Source organism: Poecile atricapillus, chromosome W (genome assembly GCF_030490865.1).
Source record: "Poecile atricapillus isolate bPoeAtr1 chromosome W, bPoeAtr1.hap1, whole genome shotgun sequence".
Classification (NCBI taxonomy): domain Eukaryota; kingdom Metazoa; phylum Chordata; class Aves; order Passeriformes; family Paridae; genus Poecile; species Poecile atricapillus.
This window is the reverse complement of record NC_081288.1, coordinates 95,911,221-95,936,823: the sequence shown is the minus strand read 5'-3', so window position 1 is coordinate 95,936,823 and position 25,603 is coordinate 95,911,221. Positions and strand designations below refer to the sequence as shown.

Below are 25,603 nucleotides of genomic sequence, written 5' to 3'. Positions count from 1 at the left end.
AGGCTTTGTAGATGGTGTCTCTGCCAGAGCAGCAGCTGGAGCTGTCTGCGATGGAAGATAACTTCTCATGGCTGTTCTGGGAGAGTGTGGCCACTATCTCAGCACACTGCAGGTCAATGGCTTCCTCTCTTTTTACTCGGCAGTCTCTGATAAAACTCAGCAGTGGCAGAAACTGCAGCCAAGCTGGGGGAACCGGCCTGACTCGGCCTGGACCCACTCCACTCGCCTCCCCCCTCCCCCCCCCCCCCCCCCCCCCGCCTTATTTTTTTTGTAAATTGGAATAATGTTGACTAGCTTCTGGTGAGTGGGCACCTCCTCAGACTCCACAGACCTTTGGTAGATGATGGAGAGGGGTTCTGCTGTAACATCCACTAACTCCTTCTGAAATTAATTCCATCAGGCACTGTGGATTTACGAACATTCAGCTGATCCAGCTGATCCCTCACAATTTCAGTGTCCACAAATGGAAAGGCACTGTTCCCACAGTCATGGTCCTCTGACTCAGATCTTGGGCTGCCCAGTCACCCATCAGTATTATTAAAGATTGGGGGGTGTAGGAAGCACTGAATACCTCCACTTTTTCTCCATCCCTATTAGTCAGATGACCATCTTCAACAAGTATCAGCTCAATGTTTTCTTTAGACCTCCTCTTGCTATTATAATGTACTTAAAGAGAGACATGGACATACTAGAGAGTGTCACATATAGGTAACACCTTACAAAAGAAAGGCCTTGTAAAATCATGGTTCAGGCTTTGTTACTTCAGCTAAGTATAGCTAGAAACTAGCCTGATAAGTTCCCATGCAAAAACATCTTGAGAATGAAAAGTTTGTTAACATAACAAACTATTCTTGGAGAGAAAAACAAGTGCACCTGTAACAAGGGATATGTTCCATGAGAATCAGTAGAAAAAGTATGTAAACATTGTTAGAGAGAAAAGTTTTGATTGACATACACTCACCATTACCAACCAATGAACTGAGTTCCTAACCAATTGGAATTAAGCACGGTGCCTTCTGATAACCATATAAATATAAGCTGTGTGCAATAAAGATGGGGCTATGATGGAAGAAGAAACAGGTGTCATTGTCCATCTCTACTATGACGAGAGATTCAGCAACAGACCAAAAAGATAATCAAGGGACTGGAGCATCTCTCTCATGAGGAAAAGCTGAGAGAGCTGGGGCCATTCAGCCTGGAGAAGAGAAGGCTCTGGGGAGATCTTGCCAATGCATGTAAATACCTGAAGGGAGAATGCAAAGAGGAGAGACAGGCTCTTTTCAGTGGTGCTCAGTGACAGGACATGTGGCAATGGGCACAGAATGACACACAGGAGCTTCCACCTGAACATCAGGAAACATTTTTTTTACTGTAAGGGTGACCGAGCACTGGAACGGTTTGTCCAGGGAGATTATGGAACCTCTATCCTTGGAGATTTTCAAAAGTCATCTAGTCGCGGTCCAGGGCAGCAGGCTCTAGGTGATCCTGCCTGGGCAGGGGGATTGGACAAGATGACCTCCAGAGGTCATAGAATGGTTTGGGTTGGAAGGGACCTTAAAGATCATCCAGTTCCAACATGCCTGCCATGGTCAGGAACACCTTCCACTAGGCCAGATTGCTCAAAGCTCCATCCAACCTGGCCTTGAACACTTCCAGGGGTGGGACACCCAAATCTTCTCTAAGGTCCGTTCCAACCATAAACATGTTGTGATTCTATAAATGGATCAAGCTCCCCCATGACCCAAGGAGAGTACTAAATGCAATCCCTTGGGGTTTTGGTCCATGTTACTGGAACCTGTTAAATTATCACTGAAAGTAATGTTAACTTGTTTTTCTTCCCAATGAAACAGATTTCAAATACTCTATAATGAGCTGCTTTATCTCACTTGAAGAGACAACACAAAACTTCCTACTCGTTAATTCATTAACAAAGGCATTGAATGTTTGCATATTTACTTAATAAAATGCATCCAAAAACATAATAGAAGCTGAAACATACAATTTCTGTAAAGGCCACTGAACAAAATTGTCATATAATGCAGGTAATTACAAAATAAAGAATTAAAACTGCAGTGCAGTTAGAACAGATAAGGAAGTGTAAACAAAACATATCCAGGTATTCAAAGCATCATGCATATTATGACGTAGCCATAACCACTTTTAGTCCTTTTTGAGCATTTCATTAGTACAAGATGAATGCTTCAGATTGACAACACAGTAAATTTATCTAAGATGTCACGAAACTACCTTATCAACTTCTCTCTGTGTTGCTCCTTCCTTTTTCAAACGCTCTTGTTCAACAAACTTTGCATTGTAGTTTTCCTTTGATTTCTGTAAGGCCTGAGTGATACTTTGAATATCTTGCACTGCTTCTAATGTTCCTGAAACATCTTCTTTAGTCTGCCAAATATCACATACTTGTCAAAAACAAACCATTTTAACATTAACAAGTCATTGGTCATGCATAAGAAAAATAATTAAGAACCTTTTTATAAGTTTTGATTTGTTCATCTCCATACTTATGAACTTGTTTTATTAGCTCTTGTAATCTCCGCATGAGGTCCAAGTGACAGCTTGCCAGTTTTTCTGTTGAGGTTTTGAAAACATCCCAAACTGGTGCAAATGTCCTAGATTGAGAGGACAAAAAATAATAAAAAATTTAATGCTCATCTGGATTTATGCTAACATCTGGACTTGTACTAACTAGGAGGGACTGGTTGAAGACATCAAAGTTGGTGGCAGACTTGGCTGTAGCAATCATGAGATGGTGGAACTCAGGATCCTGTGTGGAGGAAGCAAAGCAGTAAGCAGGACTAAAACCCTGACTTTCAGGAGAGCTACCCTCCACCTCTTCAGGGACCTGCTTCAAGGATTTGCATGGGATAGGGCTCTAGAGAAGAAGGGAGTCCAAGAGAACTGGTCAATATTTAAGTACCACTTGCTCCAAGCATGAGAGCAGTGTATCCCCATGAGCAGGAAGTCAGGCAAAAGGGGCAGGAGACCTGCATGGATGAGCAGGGAACTTCTAGCAAATTTCAAATGGGAGAAAGAACTTTATGGGATGTGGAAAAAGGGATGGACCACATGGAAGGACTATAGGAATATCATCAGGGTATGCAGGGATGCAATGAAAAAGGCCAATGCTCACTTGGAATTGAGTCTGGTAAGGGATATCAACAACAACAAAGGCTTCTACAGGAACATCAGCAGCAAAAGGAAGATTATGGAAAATGTGGGTCTGCTGCTGAATTAGATGGGTGTCCTGGCAATGGAAGACACAGAGAAGGCAGAATTACTGAATGCCTCTGCCTCAGTCTTTACTGCCGAGAATGGTCCTCAGGAATCCCAGACCTTGGAGGTAAAAGATGGCTGGAGAAAGGAAGACTTCCCCCTGGTTATAGAGGGTTGGGTTAGAGATCGGCTAAGCAGGCTTAACAGCCATAAATCTATGGGCCTTGATGGGGTGAACCCATGGCTGATGAGGGAGCTGGCAGATGTTTTTGCTCTGCCACTCTCCATCATCTTTGAAAAATCATGGAGAATGGAAGAAGTGCCCGATGACTGGAGGAAGCCCAATGTTACTCCCATTTTCAAAAGGGGCAAGAAGGAGGACCTGGGAAACTACTGGCCAGTCAGCCTCCCCTCCATCCCTAGAAAGGTTATAGAACAGATAATTCTGGAGGTCATCTCCAAGCATGTAGAAAAAAAGAAAGCCATCAGAAGTAGTCAGTGTGGATTCACCGAGAGGAAATCATGCTTGACCAATCTGACAGCCTTCTATAATGACATGGCAGAATGGGCTGATGAGGGGAGAGCAGTAGATATTGTCTACCTTGACTTCAGCAAGGCTTTTAACACTGTCTCCCATAACATCCTTGTAAGTTAGATGAATAGACAGTGAAGTGGATCAAGAACTGGCTGAATGGAAGAGCTCAGAGTGTTGTGATCAGCAGAGTAGAACCCAGTTGAAGGCCTGTAGTCAGTGGCATTCCCCAAGGATAAATACTGGGTCCAGTTTTATTCAATTTGTTTATCAAGGACCTGGACAAAGGGATAGAATGTACCCTCAGCAAGTTTGCTGATGATACCAAACTGAGAGGAGTGGCTGATACACCTGAAGGCTGGGCTGCCATTCAGCAAGACCTTGATAGGCTGGAGAGTTGGATGGAGAGAAACCTAATGAGGTTAAACAAGGACAAGTGTAGGGTCCTGCACCTGAAGAGGGATAACCTCAAGTACCAGTATAGGTCAAGGGCTGACCTACTAGAGAGCAGCTTTGTGAAGAAGGATGTGGGAGTCTTGTTGGATGACAAATTGACCATGAGCTGGCAGTGTGCCCTTGCGGCCAAAAGGAAAAATGGTATCATGGGGTGCATTGGGAAGAGTGTGGCCAGCAGGGTGAGAGGGAGGTGATCCTGCCCCTCTACTCAGCCCTAGTGAGGCCACACCTGGAGTACTGTGCCCAGTTCTGGGCTCGGGCTCCTCAGTACAAGAAAGACAAGGAACTACTGGAGAGGGTCCAGTGGAGGCCACAAAGATGATGAGGGATCTCAAGCATCAGTCTTAGGAGAGACTGAAGGAGCTGGGCCAGTTGAGTCTAGAGAAGACTGAGAGGGTGTCTCATCAATACATATAAATATCTCAAAGGCAGGTGCCAAGAGGATAGTGCCAGACTCATTTCAGTGGTTCCCAGTGACAGGGCAAGGAGCAATGGCCATAAACTAAAACACAAGTTCTACCTCAACATGAGGAAGAACTTCTTTCCATTAAGAGTAGCAGAGCACTGGAACAAGCTGCCTGGGGAGGTTGTGGAGTCTCCCTCTCTCAAGACATTCAAAATCCACCTGTATGCCTTCCTATGTAACCTGCTCGAGGTGACCCTGCCTTAGCAGGGAGGTTAGATGGGATGATCTCCTGAGGTCCCTCCCAACCCTAATTATTCTGTGGGTTTTTTTCTTTGTTGGTTATATTTTTTTCAAAATTGTTATAAAGTGCAACTGATATGTCTACAGAATTTCAGCTCTGTTCCTAAAACTGAAGCAAACAAAAAACCCAGCAACTTCTATAAATGTTATTTAATGTTTTAAATGTACTTGGCATCATACTTAATTTTTCAGTGTTATATGTTTTACCCATGTTGACTCTATTGAATAAAATGAAGCAAAATTAACTTATTCTTCTCCATCAGCAACATAATAATGACAAATTATATTCCTAAAGATGATACAAGAGCAGCTCAAAAAATTTAACATGTACAGGTATTTTTAAGTTCATACTTGAATAGTGAAAAGAACACAAATGTTACTTGGCTAATTAAGTTTTCAGTTATCTTACATTACAGCCACAAGGTTAACCATATGGTAAAGGAAGGTGAGGGACAGGTCATTCTTCAGATTCAGATTTCTATACTGCACGGACTTCTCCATCTATTCTAAAGATGCAGTCCTACTTCAATTTCCAGGTCAGTGGTGCTGAAAAATCAATACCATGTATAGCAGCAACAACTAGTATCAGATTATCCAGTGAGGAAAGCTCTCACATTTCTAGCTGTGATTACTACAAATAAAAATTATCTTTAGCCTCATGTAAGAAGTCTGAGCTGTTGGCATATTTCTAATTTTTAAAAATCCATTAACATTTAATTTTTTAAAAAACATATCCTGTGTATAAAATTTTAATTAAGCTATGGAATAAATCTATTGAAAACTCTCATTCTTAACATGTCCAAGGACAGAGAAAACATTTGAAAAATAGAAATAATAATAAAAAAATCACTGCCACATTTGCAGAGCATATGTTGTTCAAATTAATTACCATAGGCTTAGGAACACAGAATAGAAAATGACATTCTTTATTATGTCTGGAAAAACTTCAACCTTAAACACAGAGAAACAGGCAACTCCTCCATAATGTTGGGCTTTTTGGTTTGGGTTGTTTTTTTTTAACTGTGAATAAAGAACTATACAGTCTTGTTTTTCATAGCTGCATGATATTTTGCATAGCTGCGCAGTAACTGAAAAACTAAGAATCATTAAAAGTAGAAAAGTTATGTTACCTTGAACATTTTTAATAAAACAGAATCAAACTTGATGCTTAACATTTTAAACTATTTGTCTCTTCTACACACTTACCCAAGTTGTGTGTAATTGCTCACTGATTTGGCTAGTTTTGTCATTGATCTTGAATATGCCTCCTCTATCGCAGCCCTGTCAAAGAAAGCAATCAAAAGCATAATTGAAATTTTGAAGATATTTAAAGAAAAATGAATAGGCCCTCTAAAGATGCAAAGCATAGGAATTTTTACTTTATCTGAAAATTACTCCACTCAACAACTATATGCAAAACCACAGAAGTATATTTAAAAAAATAATCTAACAACACTGATAGAAGGTTGCAGGGAACAGAAACAAATAAAACCTAAGGGCTTCTGCTGCCTTTCACAACCAACAAGGAAACTAAACTCCAAATAAACTACTCCCTTTCCCCTACCCCCTCAGACAATGAAGAGACAATAGGGAGAGATTATGAGTTAAAATAACAATTTACTAAAATCACAAATAACAATGGCATCAATACAAAAAAAATACATAAAAAGAAGGTGCCTTACCCACAAAAAGGAATTTGCTACCGGGAACAAAGAAAAACACTCCCCATGATACTGAAATAGGCCAGAGAGAAACTTTCTAACACAGTTTTGAGTATTAGAAGGCAGGCATTCTTTATTGCAGCGCTGGTTACTTGGAGGATCCCTCCCATAATTGAGTGCCCCAAGTGTCAGGTAAAAAGAATTTTTATTATACACACTGATTACATATTCATTAGCTATCCCCACTTATTTGCTGTATATGTATTACTTTATTTTACGTTGTCACACCTCTTAGTCCTTATATGGTTCTTTGGGGTCTGTCGTCAATGTCTGGTGTCCTTTTTAGGTGACTGTTTCTCAACCCCCACTTTTGAGTAAGCACAATATTATTGTTTTGCATAACTTCTGTTTGCCTAAGTTACATCCTTCATCTATTTCTCCAAGGCTATGCTGTTCTGTTCTACTGTCCTTATTACCCAGACAGCACCTGACATGATCTCCAAACAAAGGAAAAATGGCAACCAATCCTGTGGCAGTGGCAGCTGCAGCACTGGTTTGTGGCTGCAGCTACAGCTTGGCTCCACTCAGCTCGACTGGACTTTGTTGTGGCTTAGGCTTCATGCAGCTTGGCTGGGCTCCACTATGCGCCACTACCACTCCTTTCTCAGAGTGGCATCGGGCTTACCATCACTGTCCTCCAGCACCAAACCACAAAAACCATAGCTCAGAGGAATGAGAAAGGGACTGCCAGTGGCAAAGAGAGGCTAGATCTGCTGGGCTGTCCCCAATACCTTCTCCCTGGAGAGAGCCAGGCAACATGGCCTCTTTCCAGCTTCTGGCTTTCAGCCTTTCCTGATGAAACCATACCTCCCAGCAGTGACATAGGTGGTATCAAATATTAAACACCAAAGCTCCACTCCCTGGCTTTGAAACCATAACATTATCCACCGCTTATTCTATACCATCTACATCATGCCCAGATTTACACTTTTCAACTATATACATATGTATATAGACACACATATAACTATGCACAGGCACAGGTATGATTTCAGTAGTCACTGGTCATGTCCCCAAGATATTTGTAGAGTTCATTTAGTCCATTGATGGTATAACTGGAGCAGTCCATACTCATTGTCCATGGTATTTACAACATACAGTGGCAGAGTCATATAGAAACCAGAATTACATATGCAATTTAACATTAGAGGCTGTTCTCACACAAAGTTAAATCACCCTGAGGTACACAATATGTTTCACTGTCCCTCTGCATTACCCACTAAGTGCACCCAGGTCCTTGAGCGAAAACAATCCCATAGATGGGTTTGCCTTTGAGGCAGGACTAATCCAAACTCTTTCCTAACACATTCCTTATATGTACCATGGGGATGTTATCTACTTCTATGGTATGTAAGGGTTCTGATTGAGCAGGGCCAGTTTGATAGGTAGATCCTCCAGTGTTAACTATCCATGTGGCCTTTGTTAAATGTAAATCCCAGTGTCTGAAGGTCCCACCACCCATTGCTTTCAATGTGATTTTTAACAGTCCATTACATTGTTCAATTTTTCCAGAGGCTGGTGCATGATACCGAATATAATTAACCCACTCAATGCCATGTTCTTTGGCCCGGGTGTCTATGAGGCTGTTTTTTAAATGAGTCCCACTGTCCTACTCAATTCTTACAGGGCTGCCATGTCACCACAAGACTTGCTTTTCAGGGCCCAGGATGGTGTTCTGGGAAGTGGTGTAAGGCACAGTGAGGGAGCCCTTGAGCCTACTAGGGGAATTTCTGGGCATATGTCCTGGAAGTCTGCCACAGGCTTCAAGAAAGCCTGACTGTTTAGGATGAGACAAAATGCTTCTCCCATGGTGCTATGCAACACTAGGTAAATTTACCTCATCCCCTATAGGTCAGTGACCTTTGCCTTGCTTCTGTGCCACCCCTGTGCCCCTAGACTATTGGCTCCTGACCCTATACTTAACTTGAGACACTGCAGGAAATCATGGTCTTTCTGTCACTGGATCCCTTTGGTCGGGTTGCAATAAACATCTCTGGAACACTATACTATACTATACATTTGTTTTCTTACAAAGAGAAACACTTAAAGAAGTTAAAACTGCTGGAGGCTGGTGGGAGTTTTTCTCCCAGCCAACAACTGGCCATTTCTAAGAATTGACAGCAGTTTTGACCATTGAAAAGTGAGATCAACCTGTGAACACCACCTTAAGACCTAAGCCTGGGAATTTCTTTGTCTCTTTGTTTCCTGGCTGTGAAAGGTAACAGAGCTCCAGCTGGCCTCCCGTTCCCCTGCCCCGGCCATGCGGCCCGGGCGGGGGCTGGGCCTGCCATGGTTCCCGGCCGGGAGATAGGGCAGGTGGGGCTTCTCTCCGGGCTCTGGCCGGGACAGGCCAGTCCCTGGCTCAGCTGAAGTTTTTGCTGTGACTGCATTCACCAGAGACTGAAGAGTAAGGAAAGAAAAAAGCTCTTGACCTGTGGCGGGCTGAGACAGTGACCACACTCTCCAGAACAGCCATGAAGAATCTTCCATCGCAGACAACTCCAGCCGCTGCTCTGGCAAAGATCACAGAACCATCTACAAAGCCTGGGCAAGATTTTAACCCTTTCATTACCCAGATGAGACTTGCAGATTAATCCTTTTTTTTTAGAGAGAGAAAGAGAGAGTAATCAACATGTAAAGAGACTTTATAAACTATCAGAGACAGTAAAGAAAGGAATTAAGCTTCAGAAGAGGTAGAGAATAAGGAGATACTTTAATAAGATGAAATATTTTTCTGTTAAAGCTATGGAGATGGACAATAGTGTTCTGAAAAAACTCCTTTAATTCATGACAGAGTATATAGGGAGGAATAGAGTAGTTCAAAGTGTGGATTTTGAGCAAAAAGTAAAGTAGTTGTGATACAGTGAGGTGCTGGAACAGAGAGAGAGAAGTAATAGTTGAAGATTTGTAGCTTTGTAGAGGGAAAGAGAAAACTTCTGTTTCCAGAGAGGCTCACAGAGACAGATGAAGAGAACTTTTGCCTTTGAATAACTCATCCTTAAAATGACATCCCTAGACTCATGACCCATAACACACTTCAGAGTGATGTGAAATGGGAGGAGACAACTGATGAGAGATTTCTGGGCAGCTGGCATCAGAGAAATAGAAAGCTATAACAGAAATAGTTTTCTTGTGGGAAACTCCATAGATTAGCAGAAAAAGACTTCTGTTTCTCTACAAAGACTGATGAGAAGACTCTAGCAAGAATTGGGACTGTTTTAAACAACAAAGTTTTTTTGTCTCTATGTTGTCATGTGAACAAGAGAATGGTTGGGTAGTGGGGGAGAAAAGGGTTTTCTGGAAGTTTTATTCTGGTTTTCTTATTCTTATAGTTTTTGTTAATAAACTTTCTTTATTCCTTTTAAGTTTTAAGCCTGTTTTACTGTTGTTCTAATCCATATCTCACAGCAAGCAATAAATAAGTTTTCTAGTAATTTTTTAGTTACTGCTTTAAAACCACGACACAAAGATAAAGCCTTCCAGTTAAGAGGCTGCAGACAGCTGCACCCTTCTCCCCACCTTGGCCACTTCTTTTGTCTCTTAAGTATTGGTTCCCATCTCTTAGGCAACAAATGGGACAAAATTCACTGAGAGAAAGAAAAGAAAAAAATTTAACCTACAACACATGATAGAGAGGGATTACAATCTGACTGTAATCTGGAATATGCATCCTCCAAAAACCCACAGTGCCTAGGAAAACCAGTGTTTCCTTCTTGCTGGTCAGTGGGGACATAGCTGCTATTTTCTTGACCACATCCATTGGAACTTGACAATCTCCATTTCTGCATATAGGTAAAACCTTACAAAAGAAAGGCCTTGTAAAATCATGGCTCAGGCCTGATGCTTCAGCTAAGTGCAGCTAACAGCTAGCCTGACCAGTTGCCCATGAGAAAGGAATGTGCACCTGTGAGAATAAAGACTTTACCCATGTGAAACATTTTCTATTTAAGAGACAAGTATGTAAACATCATTAGAGAGGAAAGTTTTTAATGGACACATACACTAGCAGCTATTAACCAATGAACTGAGTTGCCATAAATTACTAACCAATTAGAATTAAATATGATGCCTTTAGAAAACCATATAAATATGAGCTGTGAAGAATAAAGATTGGCTATGGTGCATGAAGAAACAGGTGTCTTTGTCCGTCCCTACTGTGACACTCCATCTTGCCGTTTTACTTCTAAAAACTGAATTTCCTAAGCAGGTCCCTGGACTTTGCTTTATGGCTAAGCCAGCCTTCAGGAGGATTCGGATTATATTCCCTGCTTTTCTCAAAAACTTCCTCTACCATGTTTCCCTATACAGTGATGTCATTGATGTACTGTAAGTGTTCTGGAACCTCACCCTTTTCCAGTGCAGCCTGGATCAGTCCATGGCAAATGGTGGGGCTGTGCTTCCACCCCTGGGAAAGTTGGTTCCAGGTGTACTGGACACCCCTCCAGGTGAAACCAAATTGTGGCCTGCATCCTGCTACTACAGGAATGGAGAAAAACACATTAGCAATGTCAGTGGTGGCACTATTTTGCTGTCTTGGACTCCAGCTTGTACTGAAACTCCAGCATGTCTAGTATGGCAGTATTCAGTGGTGGTGTGACTCGGCTCAGGCCTCAATAGTCCACTGTCAGTCTCCACTCTCCATTAGATTTGCGCACAGGCCATATGGAGCTATTAAAGGGTGAACAAGTCTTTCTGACCACTCTCTGGCTCTCCAGTTCACGAATCATCTCATGAAGGGGAATCATGGAGTCCTGGTTGGTGCGATATTGATGATGATGCACTGCTGTTGCAGCAATCAGTACCTGTTGTTCAACAACCCTCCGCACTCCCACAGCAGAAGGGTCCTCTGGAGGCCAGGCACGGTATTCAACTGTGTTGCTTCTTCTGTCGCCACAGCAGTTATCCCTAAAGCCCAATGATGTCCTTTTTGGTCTTTGAAATACCTGCTCCTGAGGTAATCTATGCCAAGGATACACAGAGCCTCTGGACCAGTCACAAGGGGGTGTTTTTGCCACTGTTTCCCGGTCAGGCTTACTTCAGCTTTCAGTACAGTCAGTTCTTGGGATCCCCCTGTCACCCCAGAAATAGAGATTCTGCCCCTACATATCTAGATGGCATCAAGGTACATTGTGCACCAGTGTCAACTAAAGCCTTATACTCTCCTTCCTTCGGTGTGTCTGTTGGAAGTTAGGATTTTTTCTTTTTTTTTCTTTCTCCCAGGGAATTTTTCTCCCATTTGTTGCCTTAGAGATGGGAATGACAGGTACTTAAGAGAGACAAAAGATGTGGCCAAGATGGGGAGGAGGGGGAAAGGTGTGCAGTTTGCGACAGTCTCTTAGCTGGGGGGTTTTCTCTTGGGAAATGCAGAAATATCAAGACTGGGTTGGGGGTCAGGGGGCTGGGCTCAGCCCTCTCACTCTCACTCTAACTTTCTTGAGATTGGAGGGGAGACAGGTGTGGTTTTGGTGCCAGACTGCTGCTACCCAGAGAATTTGCTGCCACTGTGGAGTTTTGTCCTTTACTGCTTCTCCTTACCGTGGGTGAGCTTCTGCTCACAAGAGGAGTCATTGAACTGAAACAAAAAAATTAAGAATTAAAAAAAATGCTTAACTAAAAGGGGTGTCTGACAAAAACCAGACCCTGACACCCTAATCCACAAGAACAGGAAAAAGAGTCAGACTGCAAGATGAGATAAGGAGCTGGAATACACAAACAAGATGCAAAGACAAAGGCACCACAGGATAAAGGAGATTCCTCGGACCCTAAGCCGGAAGAAACGGATTTGAAGTCCCAAAAAGCGGCCAAAGGACTGAAAGGGGCATGGAGCTAATTGTAATATGAAGTGAGGACAGGCGGGGTTAGGAAATTAATATGTATTAGGCGTATAGTGTAAACCTGGTCTGTAAAGGATAAAAAGGGAAAACCCAATCAAAAAGGTGTGCATGCTTTTTGGAGGAGATATCCCCATGCACCTCAGCGCTGAATAAATTCATACCTGCTCTTATAACTACTCTGCGAGTTATAGGGTTCCTTTTATTCCGCACTTCAGAACTGGGACCTTTTCTACACCTGATCACACTGGGAGAGACCACTATCTGCTCAGGTGCCTCAGGGGAAACTGGGGACCCCGAACCCCTTCCCCTCTCCAGAGGGAGCATCTCCTGGCTGTTTGTGGGAACCCGGCTGCTGCTGCCCAGCCCTGCTGCTTTCTGCTGCTGCTTCGGGTTTTTTGCTACACTTTAACTTGACACCCCACGTCCAGCTGGACCCCCACTGCTCCTGCCACAGTTTTGGGGCTTTTTGCTACACTTTGTTTGCCGCCCTGGGTGTGCTCGCCTCTGCTGTTCCAGCCCGCCGCTCAAAAGTTCCTGCTACAATCCATTTCACCACCCAGAGTGGCACTGAGACTGGGTCCTTCCAGTGAGTTTTGCAAAAAGGAGCCACCTCCCCTCTTCCCTATTGCCTGAGTTGCCATTGACAGTGGAGAAGCAACTGAGCTTGTGCCACAGCGCCCCCTGCAGCTGCAGGGGAATAATTGCACAGGCCCTGCCTGGCTGGGAGCCAACAGCACCCCTGCCATCTGTGGTCATAACTACACCAAAGGGGAAAGTGCTTGATGGCCAAGAGAAGGCTGTTAATGGGTTTCTGTTTTCTTTGTTGTTGCTGCCGTTGTTGTTTGTCTTGTTATACATATACATACTGGTAAAGAACTGTTATTCCTTTTACCATATCTTTGCCTGAAAGCCCCTTAATTTCAATTATAATAATTTGGAGGGAAGGGGGTCATATTTTCCATCCCAGGAAGGTTCCCGCCTTCCTTGGCAGACACCTGTCTTAAACCAAGACAGTCTGATGTACCAGGCCATTGGATCCACACAGTCCAATAGATTTGATTGTCCCTTTCCTTCCCCTGGCTTGAAGCAGGACCACTCTAGTTCTGCTCATGGTATTCAGTCCCTTTTCCTGTGGTAGTTGTTCCTCCTTTCAACTCACGCAGCCATGCTGATAGGGCAGAGGTGGGTTGTACATCCCACCTCCATGTCTTCTCCATGGTCATGCAGGTAAAACTAGAGACTACTTCATGGAGTGGACCCTTTCTCCATTGGTGGGGGGTGCCTGCTTCCAATAGCAGAGACTCTGATCTGTACTGGCAGGGCATGAAAAATTTCCTCTCAAAGCTCCTCTCTTAAGTTTTGGGTGACCCTCTTAAACTTTCTTCTTTTAAGTCCCAGAAATCCTTGAGCAGTTTCTCTATGGACGAGATGTGGGCCCACAACAGCGTGGTGATAGTTTCTTCGTATATCCAGTTTGCCAAGCAAAGTGCCCACTTAGTCTTCTCCCTCTTTCCATGCCATCATAGCTATTGGCTGGCATATGATGCTGGTGCGTTCTGTACAAATTTCAGCCACATCTGTGATGTACATTGGACACCGTCTGGATTAGTAGGGAACCGCTTGTCATCTGAATAAATTGTCTCCAGCACAGCTAATTCTCTCAGACACTGGATACATTGTTCCATGGTGTCCCACTAGCACTGTAAGGTGCACTGTAAGGTCTTCCTTGCAAAGGTATCTTTCCCTCACACTTGACAGTAGTTGCCTACAGAGGTTTAGAGGTTCTGGTCTTCTCCCAATGCCCTCATCAATACCTGCATCCCAGGACAGGGATCCCAGTTGCTTGACATCACTACCAACTAGATTCATATTGTTGGGCGCAGCATCCCAGAATCAGAGCAGCCAGGTCAATAAGGACTCACCTGTCTGGTGTCTGAAATCTTTCTGCATATTGTGCAATTCACCCAAGGATAGGTGAACAATAGCCTAGCCAGCTGAAGGAGTATCCCTGTTGATTAAACAATGCCCTTCTTCTGATAGAGAATCCAAAGGTCAAGCAGCAAGAGAAGAATTTGAAAGGTAGCTTTTAGAGTTTAAAATGTAACACTATATGATAATGTAGTAGTTCTTATAGGCTATATGTAAATTCTATAGAATGTGTGTCATGTAGTGGTTGGTTACTAGGAATTAGAATATTCACCATAGAAAAAGATATAATGTATTATAACAAGAACTTCGCACTCTTAATCTTTCTTAATTTCCCCCCTCTTTCCCCTCTCTCTCTACCCCCTTAATTACCTACTGCTCTCATGCTCTCAGCCCCCTCTCTCCACTCTCTCTCCCTCTTTGAGCATGTTTACACTGTGGCTGGCAGCATAAACAGATCTCTTCCACCCTCTACTTAAATAATAAACTGCTTATCCCAAGAGTAGCCTGGCTTGGAGAAGTCTCCCCCGCGAGCCCAATATACTCCTACACTAAACTGTAAAAAAGTCACTCCCCTTTCCCCCGCCCCCACCAACAATGAAGGGACAATATAGAGATATTATAAATTAAAATACCAATTTACTAAAATCACAAATAACAACACAGACATCAATAGCAAAAATTACACAAAAAGAAGATGCCCTACCCAGAAAGAGGAATTTAGTATTGGGAAGAAAGAACACTCCCCAAAGACAGCACCTGGCATGATCTCCAAACAAAGGAAAAATGGTGACCAATGCTGTGGCAGTGGTGACTGTGGCTTGGGTTCCACACAGCTCGGCTGGGCTCCACTGAGGCTTGGGCTCCATGCGGCTTGCCTGGGCTCTGCTGTGGCTTGGGCTTCACAAGGCTCAGCTGGGCTCTGCTACATGCTGGAACCTCATCGTGGGCTCACCATCACTGTCTTTTACCACCAAACCAAAAAAGCCACAGCTCGGAGGAATGGGAAAGGGACCACCAGTGGCTGAGAGGAGCTAGGTCTGCTAAACTGTCCCTGATACTTTCTCCCCAGAGACTACAAGGCAAGATGGCCCCCCTCTGGCTTCTAACCCCCAAGCCTTTCCTACTGAAACCACACACCCCAGCAGTGATGTGAGTGGTATTGAGAGGAATGACGGGTTTGTCTTTACAAACAAGCTGTGGGTCTGCTGATAAAATGCAACTATCAGTGAGAGACAACAGAAACAATGGGATGGATTCCACTAAAAGATGAAAGAGGCACTGAAAGAGCACCATGAATTCCACAAAAGTTAAGAATTAAGAAGGGATTATGCATTGGGGGGGGGGAAAGGTATCCCAGGTATCAGGTGTTCCAGGAAGCCTGTACCTCTCAAGTACCTCAGCCTATGGGGAAAGAGAGAAGCGACAAGCAGCCAAGAATTAGGATAAAAAGGAGGCTGCGCCCTCCAAAAATTTGAGAGACCCCAGGGGAATGCCCCATGACCTCTCCCTTTATTCGAATAAAGAAGAAGGACTCCTCTGTCTCCTTTTTGGACATAAACCTCTGGCGTTTGTGGATTAATTTTCCCGACAGTATGAATTATTCAAAAACAATGCTCCAGTCCCTGGCTTTGTAACCATATCAGGGCTTAAGGCTTGCAAATGACTTGCAAAATTTCTTCCTTCCTATACTTTCTGCTGTTCCCTTCTGCGTTTAACATCCCTTAGTAAGTCAGAACACAGTGACATAACAATCACCCACCTAACACTGTCAAAATACCAGGGATTTACAAAGCAACAAAATCAAATATATTTGCAATGAAAACATTAGAAAAAAACCCTGAATGCTTACTGAGCAATCACACAAGAGGACATAACCTACAGCTGTGCCAAGGGAGGTTCAGGTTGGACATCAGGAAGAACTTCACTGAAAAGGTGTTCAGGCATTGGAATGAACTTCCCAGGAAGGTGGTAGAGTAACTGAAAATATTGAGGCACTCAAAAAAAATCTGCCCTTCATCCTCATCAAAAAGGATAAATTTACACACACACATGAATACATAAAAACATTAACATATCTGTTTCAAACAAAAGCTTTTTAAAAACCTCTATAAATATGTACTTGCAGTTAAAAATAGTTAAAAAAAAATTAAAAAGTTTATTCAACCTTTCTCTCAAATTACGTGGACCAACCATCATTCTGCTATTTCTTCATAGCAGAACAGGTCATTTTTTCTGACAGCGCAAAAGCCAGACAGCAATTCCTAATGATCAGCTTGATACAAGTGGAATTTCAACTGTTTTAACTTCAATTAATTCTGCTGTCAAAACAAATGACTGCTTTTAGTGTTTAGATATTAAGCTGCATCACAAAGGTCAATTTTGTGAGTACACAAATGTATAAGAAATCTTAATCTTGCTATAATCTGGACATATTTCATGTTTATCAGCAATGTTTAAGCTTTCTAATTTAGAAACCAGGAAATCAAAATATATTTTCTCAACATTACTCTTTCTAACATCATCTAACACCAACTCCCATTTTTATTGCCTGTTCAAAAAAGAGAAGTGCTTTTCTAAAAAGATAAGGATAATTTAATTTTTCCCTAGAAAATGATGTTTTTATTCTAGAAGTAAAAAATAAGAAAACCCCCCAAATTCAAGCATAGCTTATTTGAATGAATTTAGAATAAAGTTGAATAGTTGTTTTACCGTTTCTGAGGTAAATAACATGTTTATGGTATATTTAGCATGCTAGTACCAGATTGCCTCAAGCAAATGTTACTTCATGGATTTGGTCAGCACTACTTCACCAAAAAGATGATGAAGGACAGAAAATTTAACAACTGGCCTGATAACAGGCCAATCTGAGGGGAAAACATTGAAGTAATACTGTATCTTTAAATCTCATTCTACAAGTACACAGTTCCACAATGATCACTGAATTTTTGACTACTTTTTGTTATATCCTCAGGTTTATATATCAACCTAGCTGATATATAACCTCTAGAGATGCTTAAGACAACCAAATCCACCTTTTTTTTTTAATTCAAGTTTTAAAAAAACCTATAGTATTGATGCCTATTGATTTTTGCCTTTTTTCTTTTATATATTCTCTGTATTCTTCACATATATATTTCTAACTCTGTAGTCTATTATTGTAGCTTAGCTTCAGTATTTTCGTAGACAGAAAGACAAAACACATTCTGAGGCCCCTATGCTATCTTAGTTCTCCTTAGAAACCAAGGCTGAAAAATAGCTCTTTGACACATTTTCATCAAAAAAGTACAGACCCATCTGAGGGGGGCGGACTTAAAAGGGGCTTGGACTGGGGGGGAATTGCATCACCACTTGTGCTCCTAATTGGTGCTTTTTTGTCAATTATGCTAATTTACCAAACTTCTAAAACTGTATGCACTCCCGTGGGGGGTGGACTTTTGTGGACATTTTTCCATAACTGCCTCTGAAGGCCTCCAATAAAGATCTACCTTTATATTACCTCCTATACTAATATTATCTCAAAAGTGTGTCTTGCTTGATTTCTAGGTTGAAAAAGGCATCAGTATGGTGATAGCACTTCCTTTGAAAAAGAAGAAACTGTAGTGGAAGCATAAATAACTACAATTATCAGTAGTAACTGATGGTCATGTAGAGAGAAAATTAGAAAGGTGAAAGCTCAGCTAGAACTCAATCTGGCCACTGCTGTGAAAGATAATAAAAAATATTTTTATAAATACTTCAAAATTAAAAGGTGGGCCAAGGAAAATCTCCATCCTTTATTAGATGGAGGGGGTGGGACTACAACATTATCACCAAGGATGAGGAAAAGGCAGAGGTACTTAATGACTTCTTTGCCTCAGTCTTTAACAGTAAGTCCAATTATCCTCAGGGCAACCAGCCCCTTGAGCTGGTAGACAGGGAGAGGGAGCTGAATAAACCCCCTGCAACCCAGGAGGAAGCAGTTAGTGACCTGCTGAGCTACTTAGACACAAGTCTATGGGGCTGGATGGGATTTACCTGAGGGTACTCAGGGAGTTGGCACGAGAGCTCACCAAGCTGCTCTACATCATTTATCATCAGACCTGGTTAACCATGGAGGTCCCAAACAACTGTAAATTGCCCAATGTGATGCCCATCTACACAAAGATTTAGAAGGAGAATCTGGGGAACCACAGGACTGTCAGCCTAACCTCATTGCCAGGGAAGGTTATGGAACAGATTATCTTGAGTGCAATCATATGGCACATACAGGACAACCAGGAGATCAGGCCCAGCCAGCATGGGTTTATAAAAGGCAGGACCTGCTTGACCAACCTGATCTCCTTCTATGACCAGGTGACCCACCTAGTTGGATGAAGGAAAGGCTGTGAATATTGTCTGCCTGGACTTCAGTAAAGCCTTTGACATTGTTTCCCACAGGTTCCTACAGAACCTGCAGCCCATGTCTTGGACAGGTGCACTCTTCACTGGGTAAAAAACTGTCTGGTTGGCCAGGCCTGGAGAGTGGTGGTGAATAGTGCTACATCCAGTTGGCAGTCGGTCACTAGTGGTGTTCCCCAGGGCTCAGTCATTGGAGCCAGCCCTGTTTAATAGCTTCATCAATGACCTGGAGGAAGGGATCAAGTGCACCCTCAGTAAGTTCACAGGTAACACCAAGTCAGGCAGGAGTGTTGATCTTCTGGAGGGTAAGAAGGCTCTACAGAGGGATCTGGACAGGCTGAATTGATGGGCTGAGGCCAAGGGTATGAGGTTCAACAAGGCCAAGTGCCAGGTCTTGCCCTTGGGTCACAACAACCCCCTGAAGCACTATAGGCTAGGGGAAGAGTAGCTGGAAAGTGGCCCAGTGGAAAAGCACTTGGCAGTGCTGGTTGACAGTGACTGAATATGAGCCAGTGTGTGACCAGGTGTCCAAGAAGGCCAATGGCATTCTGGCTTCTATCAGCAATAGTGTGGCCAGCAGGCCGAGGGAAGTGATTGTCCTCCTGTACGTGGCATTGGTGAGGCCATACCTCAAGTACTGTGTTCAGTTTTGGGCCCCTTACAACAAGAAAGTCGTTGAGGGGCTGGAGCATGTCCAGAGAAGGGCAATGGAGCTCATGAAGAGTCTAGAGCACAGGTCTGATGATGAGTTGCTGAGGGAGCTGGGGTTGTTTAGCATGAAGGAGGCTCAGGGAAAACCTTATCGCCCTCTAAAACTCCCTGAAAGGAGGTTGTAGCAACCTGGGGATTGGCTTCTTCCCAGGCAACTAGTGACAGGACAAGAGGAAATGGCGTCAAGCTGTGCTAAGGGAGGTTTGGGTTAAACATCAGGAATTTCTTCACTGAAAGGGTGGTCAAAACAACCAAACAAAACCTCCAAAGTATTCCTGATGATCTAAGTTTCCAAGATTTGGAATTCTTGTTTACTGAACAGCAACAAGTACATATGTACATACACCAATATCCTGTTTTCAGCTGGGATAGAGTTAATTTCTTCTCAGTAGCTGCTACAGTGCTGTGTTTTGGATTCAGAATGAGAATAATGTTGATACCACAGTGGTGGTTTGGTTGATGCTAAGTACTGTTTATCCTAAGTCAAGGAATTATTTTTTTTCTGTGTCTCATGTTCTGCCAATGAGGAGGTGCACAAAAGAAAAACTAGGAGGGAGCATAGCCAGGACAGGTGATCCAAACTGGCCAAAGGTACATTCCACACCACAGAACATCATGCCCAGTATATAAACTGGGGGAGTTGCCCAGAAGGGGACTGATCCAAGTTTGGGAACAGGGTATGGCATCCATTAGTGGGTAGTGAGCCACTGTATTGTGCATCACTTGTTTGTTTTCCTTTCCCTTTTATTATAATTATAATTTACTATTATTTATTATAATTTACTACTATTATTATTCTATTTTACTTTTTTTTACTTTTGATTCTGTTCCCATTCCAGGGGGGAGGGAGGAAGCAAATGGCTGCATGGTGCTTAGTTGCCAGCTGGGCTTAAACCACAACAACCAGGAAGAGACTTTTTTTTTTTTAAAATTATGAGCAATATATTTTGCTTAATTGACAGTAGTTTCTATCAGTTTTATAGATTTGAGAATTCAATGCTTTTTTTTTTTTTTAAACACAAGACTTCTGACCAAAATCCACACCTTTCTTTGCAGCACTCCCCACCAAACTGGAGTTCCCTAACTTACTACATATTATCCACATACAATGATTACAAAGACTAACAAGCAAAATACACTGTTGCTAACCAGTTTAGCATGTATATCTACATTTATTCTATCAGTTGACTTCCCAGAGCATTCTTATGTACTGGTAACACTCTATGAACATCTGAGTAAATTAATTTTCACTGAGCTGAAAATCTGTCTTTGGAATATTAAACATTTAAACTGAAATGAATATGTGCATTACCAGATTGTTCTGATCAAGAAGTTTCTTTTTTATGACACTTGTAGACAACTGGTGCAAAAAAATGTTTGTAAGACTTCTGCAGAAAAGCCAACACTCCCTATTCAGTTCCTAGTTGAGCACAGTGGTTTCTTACACATAAACATTTAAAGTGTTAAATGCACAAAAGACAGTTCACCTACAAAATCTTACCAGTATTTAAAGAAAAAAAAACCCACCACAACAAACAAACCCCCCAAAAAAACACTACAGGGAAATCAATCTTATATGTTAATTTCTTTAAAAAGATAATTTCTACATGCTTTCTCAAGACTAGAACAAAGATACATACATTTCAGCAGATATTTTTCCCCCCCTGAAGATTTGTCAACATAGAATGAATTTTGTGACAGACAATCTGCTCATTCAGGAGACATATCTGAACCTCCTAGAAAGCAATAACTACTGACTGAGGAAGTCTTTCCCATTTACAGTAGCAGAATAACCGGACAAAAGGCACTAAAGAACCATAGATCCAATTGTCCCTCATTTCTTTTAGTACTAAACCATTAACAAGCACTCAAAAAATTACAAAAGTGAAACACCACAGTTAAAAACTGAATTGGTATTGATTAACTGAACATAGCCAAAGGGGAAATCTTCTGCTCCTTCTAGGTGTTATAAATGCATATTATAATATTGGCTTTTTGCAAGTATTAAGATGAATGCTATATTTATGTTAAAATGGCTTTGCTGTAATAGTCGATATATGTATGTTTGAACTGTCTGCTTAGTTAGCATAACATTCAATGAACAGATAATGGGGACCCTGCTGATTATCAACACTCACCATCTGTGGAAAGAAGGAGCCAAGGCCCAAATTAAAAGGTGATACGAAGAGAATTAAAGCCACAAGCCAAGAAACATGCATGCTCTTAAAAGGTGGACCCAAGGAGTGGCCATACTAAAAAGTTCCTGGAAAATGTAAACTAGTTAATTAAAAAGTTTGAATATGCATAACGTCTATGAATATGCATCATGTTGATGCAATAGAAATGGTATATAAAGGGTGTTTCCAAAACACCAGAGGTGCTCTTGGCAGAGTGCCAAGCACCCGGCCATTTTAACCCTTTGCTTTATTGTCTTCGTCTCCTATTGTCTTTTTTATTAAACCTTTTAAAATTTACCAGAACAGTGAACATGGTTTTTCACATAGGGATATCCAGGGTTTTTTTATCAGAGTTCATCCAGACATGTCCTTTGTGCCCTAAGCAGTCTGTACATCCAAATATACTTAACTATCTTTCCTCTCTCTCTTTTATGCCACTCCCTTAAAATAAAGCAAATATTTTGGTTATTCTTCTGGAGACTCTAGCTATGCTGAAAGACCAGCTGACAATGGTATATAATGTTTGACAGTATTCCAACTTTTTGGAATTATCATCACCAACTCTCCTTTACCTAGCCAGAAATTTTCAGTTTTCACTCTCCTATTCCTCCATATCTGAATAAAACTGGCCAATATATTCAGAATGAGAGGAATGAGGGATTTGTCTTTACAAACAAGCTGCGGGTCTGCTGGTAAATAAAACTAGCACTGAGACATAAAAGAAACAGTGGGAAAGATTCCACTAATTGATGAATGGAAAAAAGATATTTGCCTTTACAAAAAAACTGTAGGTTTGCTGATAAATTAAATTGGATATTGAAAGATGAAAGAAACAATGGGGAATCACCATAAATTCCAAAGAATTAAAAATTAAGAGGGAGGGTTATACATTAGAAGGGAATCTTGGGTATCAGGCATTCTGGGAAGTCTGTACCTCTCAAGTACCTCAGCCAATGGGGAAAGAGAGAGGGACATGTGGCCAGGAAATTAAGATAAACAGGAGGCTGCGTCCTCCAAAAATTAGAGAGACCCCAGGGGAATACCCCGTGGTCTCTCCCTTTATTCAAATAAAGTAAAAGGATTCCTCTGTCTCCTTTTTGGACATAAACCTCTGGTGTTTGTAGATTAATTTTTCTGACAAGAAGGAATGGAAGGGCAGACATGAAGAAATTGCAAATATGTGCAAATTTAGTTTTCATAGGTATCGTGGTTTGACGCTGGTCAAAAGCCAGGCACCCTCGAAAGTCACTCACTCACGCTCCCCTGCTACAGCTTGGCAAAGGAGAAAAAAAATTAAGGAACAGTTTATGAGTTGAGATAAGGGCTGTGAGGAAACACTCCAAGGGCAAAACAGGCTCAACTTAAAGGTACAAAGTGAATTTATTACTAACAGAATCAGAGGAGGATAATGAGAAGTAAAATTAGCCCTTAAAAACACCTTTTCCCAACCCCTCCCTCCTTCCCCCCAACAGCACAGGAGACAGGGCGTGGGGCTTTTGGTCAGTTCATCACCTGAGGTTTTCTTCTGCTGCTCCAGGAGAGGAGTCCTTCCCCTGCTATGCTGTGTGTGGACATGATTTTCTGAACGTGAGTTTTAGGCTCTCAGTGGCTGATTTGTCTCCCAAGGAAAAGTCTTTTGGGAAACTTTTTCTCTCTCAAGGACTGTTGTGTAAATAAGATTTTGGTTCCCAAAACAATGACACAGATGTTCTGAGAGTGTTTTTCTCTTGTCCCACCAAGGGGACGATAGAGGCATTGTTCCTTGTACCAATCAGGTTAACCTGTATCGGAACACCTTATAATAAGGGTTGAAAACCCTGAAATCAAGGCTTTTCGCCTCCTGAAAATAAACCTCGGTTGTTTGCGATAAGAACCCTTGCTTCATACTTCGTGTTCACTAGCAACACCCGGCGCCCGACGTGACTATTGCAACAGCGAAGAGAGGTAATACCTTTTCCCCCCACACACACCCTAGAAAAAAGGGGGTTTTTCAGTCCAGAGTGCGGGTTTTTTTGTCTGCCGTTTTTTCCTTTGCTGGAGAATTTTTCCCAGTGAGCTGAAAGCATGCCAATCGCTCCCTTAGCTCCAGAGGATGAGATCGTCCTGGACTTATGGACAGATATTCTCTGGAAAAATTAACTGGACATTTCTGAAGCAGATATTAATGCTTTATATTTATAGGGGAAAGAACATGGATTTTTTTTTCCAACCGCTGCTGACGCGCTGTTGAAAAGTTGTCAGAGCTTAGGTGACGCCTTGTATCAACTGGTGTTGGCCGGCGAAGGGGAGTATGCAAAATTGCTTCTCCCCTGGAAGAAATTCATTACTATAGTAGAGACTGCTAGCTCCAGAGCCTCATCTAGGGAGGTCTCGGAGTCTGGCTCTGAAGGAGGAGACTGGTCTGATCCAGAAGCCGCTCTGCTAGAGTGTGACTCACGGGAGACGGCATTGGACTTGGACCAGGACAGCCTAGAGGGAATTCATCCCTTTGCGAGTCTAACCTGGGGGTGGGAAGTCCTTCTTCCGTGTCACACGGGATGGGTGACCAGGGGAAGGGGGAGGTTCGACTCTCGAAAGCCATCCCTCCCCTGCTCAGCCGGGGACACCCTGCCTGGGGCTCGGGAAACGGCAGGTTGGAGGGGAAACAAGTTTTCCCCACGCATTTCCCGCGGTGGAGGGGACCCCATCGGCTCCTGTTCCACCGGCAACGGGACCGCTAAGCCCCCTCTCCATGGCGTGCATGAACTGTGGTGTCGCTGCGCTGATCCCATTCCCGAGGCCAAACACCGCGGGCATTGGGAACGGTGGAATTTTGTCCGCTCCACAGGCGTGGCTGGAGAGTGGTCCCACCGCGCCTGCGCACGTTACAGCCACTGCAATAAAGCAGTTAATAGATCTAACGCCCGTAGGGGAAGGGGCGACCCTGCTCCGTCCCGCGCGGGCTGGCTCGCCGCTGCCTTCCACGCAGCCCCTTTGTGCGGGGAGGCCAGCGGTGTGGGCCGAGGCGGGAGCAGAGGCACGGGTATGGCCGCCATGGCCGCAGAGGCCGACAGGATTGGCTCCGCTCCCAGCGCGGGCAGGGACGCCAGCAGCACTACTGCTGCCACGGACGGTGCAAGAGCTCGGCCAGCGCCACGGTCCCCTGTGCCCCCCTCCGCCTTGGGGGGGTGGGGGGGGAACACAAGCGGCGCAACGACTGCCGTCGCAGCTGGCGCGGGTCCCTTGTTGGAACTGGGTTCCCTCGCGGCCCCCCCAGCCACTGCAGTAGCGGCTGCGGCCGGCGAAGGTGGCGCTGCCTACATGGACGGCGCTGGGACTCTTTTGAGCCCTCCCGCTCTCCTGGCGCTTGTGTCTTCAGCGCCGGGTGGGGGTGGGGACGGCTCTTTGTTGGCGCCGCTCCCTCCCTCCCAAGAGCAGGGCTTGGATGGATTGGTTGGGTCTACTACAGACCCTGCCGGGGCTGCCCCGGATCCAACGGCTGGCGCTGCCAGGGGTAGTCCCCTGGCTGCTGCTGGTGTCGGAGCAGCTGTGTCTGAGCCTCCCTTGTTTACAATAGGGGCTCGCAGTAACGCTGATGCTTCAGGGCGAGTGTCTGCTCAGAGTGGAGGACATCGAAAGGGTCCCCATTCCAGCACTCATTGGACACTTCCACCATGTAAGGACACAGTGCGTCTCAGAGATCCCAGATATTTTTGGGACGAGGTCAAAGAAAAAGCCTTGGAGATGGGAGATTAGGATGTCCTTGAGCATTTTAGGGGAACTGGAGATAATTTTCCTGACTTTTCAGATTCTGGGAAGAACATGTAATAAATTATTTGTAAATAAAAATTCGTAAAGGTATAAATAAGATGTATATGTGTTGAAATAATAAAAATCCAAAGATGTACATAAACCCTTTTTCCAAGCCTGGCCGGGAGTTTTCTCCGAAG

The 25,603-nt window shown here is 43.3% G+C and overlaps 2 protein-coding genes across 5 annotated transcripts in view; one reads left to right on the top strand and one right to left on the bottom strand.

The window, feature by feature from the left end:
- The window catches only part of LOC131591634 (F-BAR domain only protein 2-like), a 354,200-nt gene that overhangs the window by 221,849 nt on the left and 106,748 nt on the right, over positions 1-25,603 (bottom strand). The window contains exons 3-5 of the mRNA XM_058862533.1: positions 6,132-6,206; positions 2,486-2,627; positions 2,248-2,400 (exon numbers count right to left, since the gene is read on the bottom strand). Of these exons, the coding sequence (XP_058718516.1) occupies positions 2,248-2,400; positions 2,486-2,627; positions 6,132-6,206 (370 nt within the window). The remainder of the gene's footprint in view (positions 1-2,247; positions 2,401-2,485; positions 2,628-6,131; positions 6,207-25,603) is intronic.
- LOC131591643 (keratinocyte proline-rich protein-like) overlaps positions 23,554-25,603 on the top strand; it is a 223,730-nt gene continuing 221,680 nt past the window's right edge. For all 4 annotated transcript variants that reach the window (XM_058862565.1, XM_058862567.1, XM_058862564.1 and 1 more), the window contains exon 1: positions 23,554-25,477. The gene's annotated coding sequence lies outside the window, so the exon portion shown is untranslated. The remainder of the gene's footprint in view (positions 25,478-25,603) is intronic.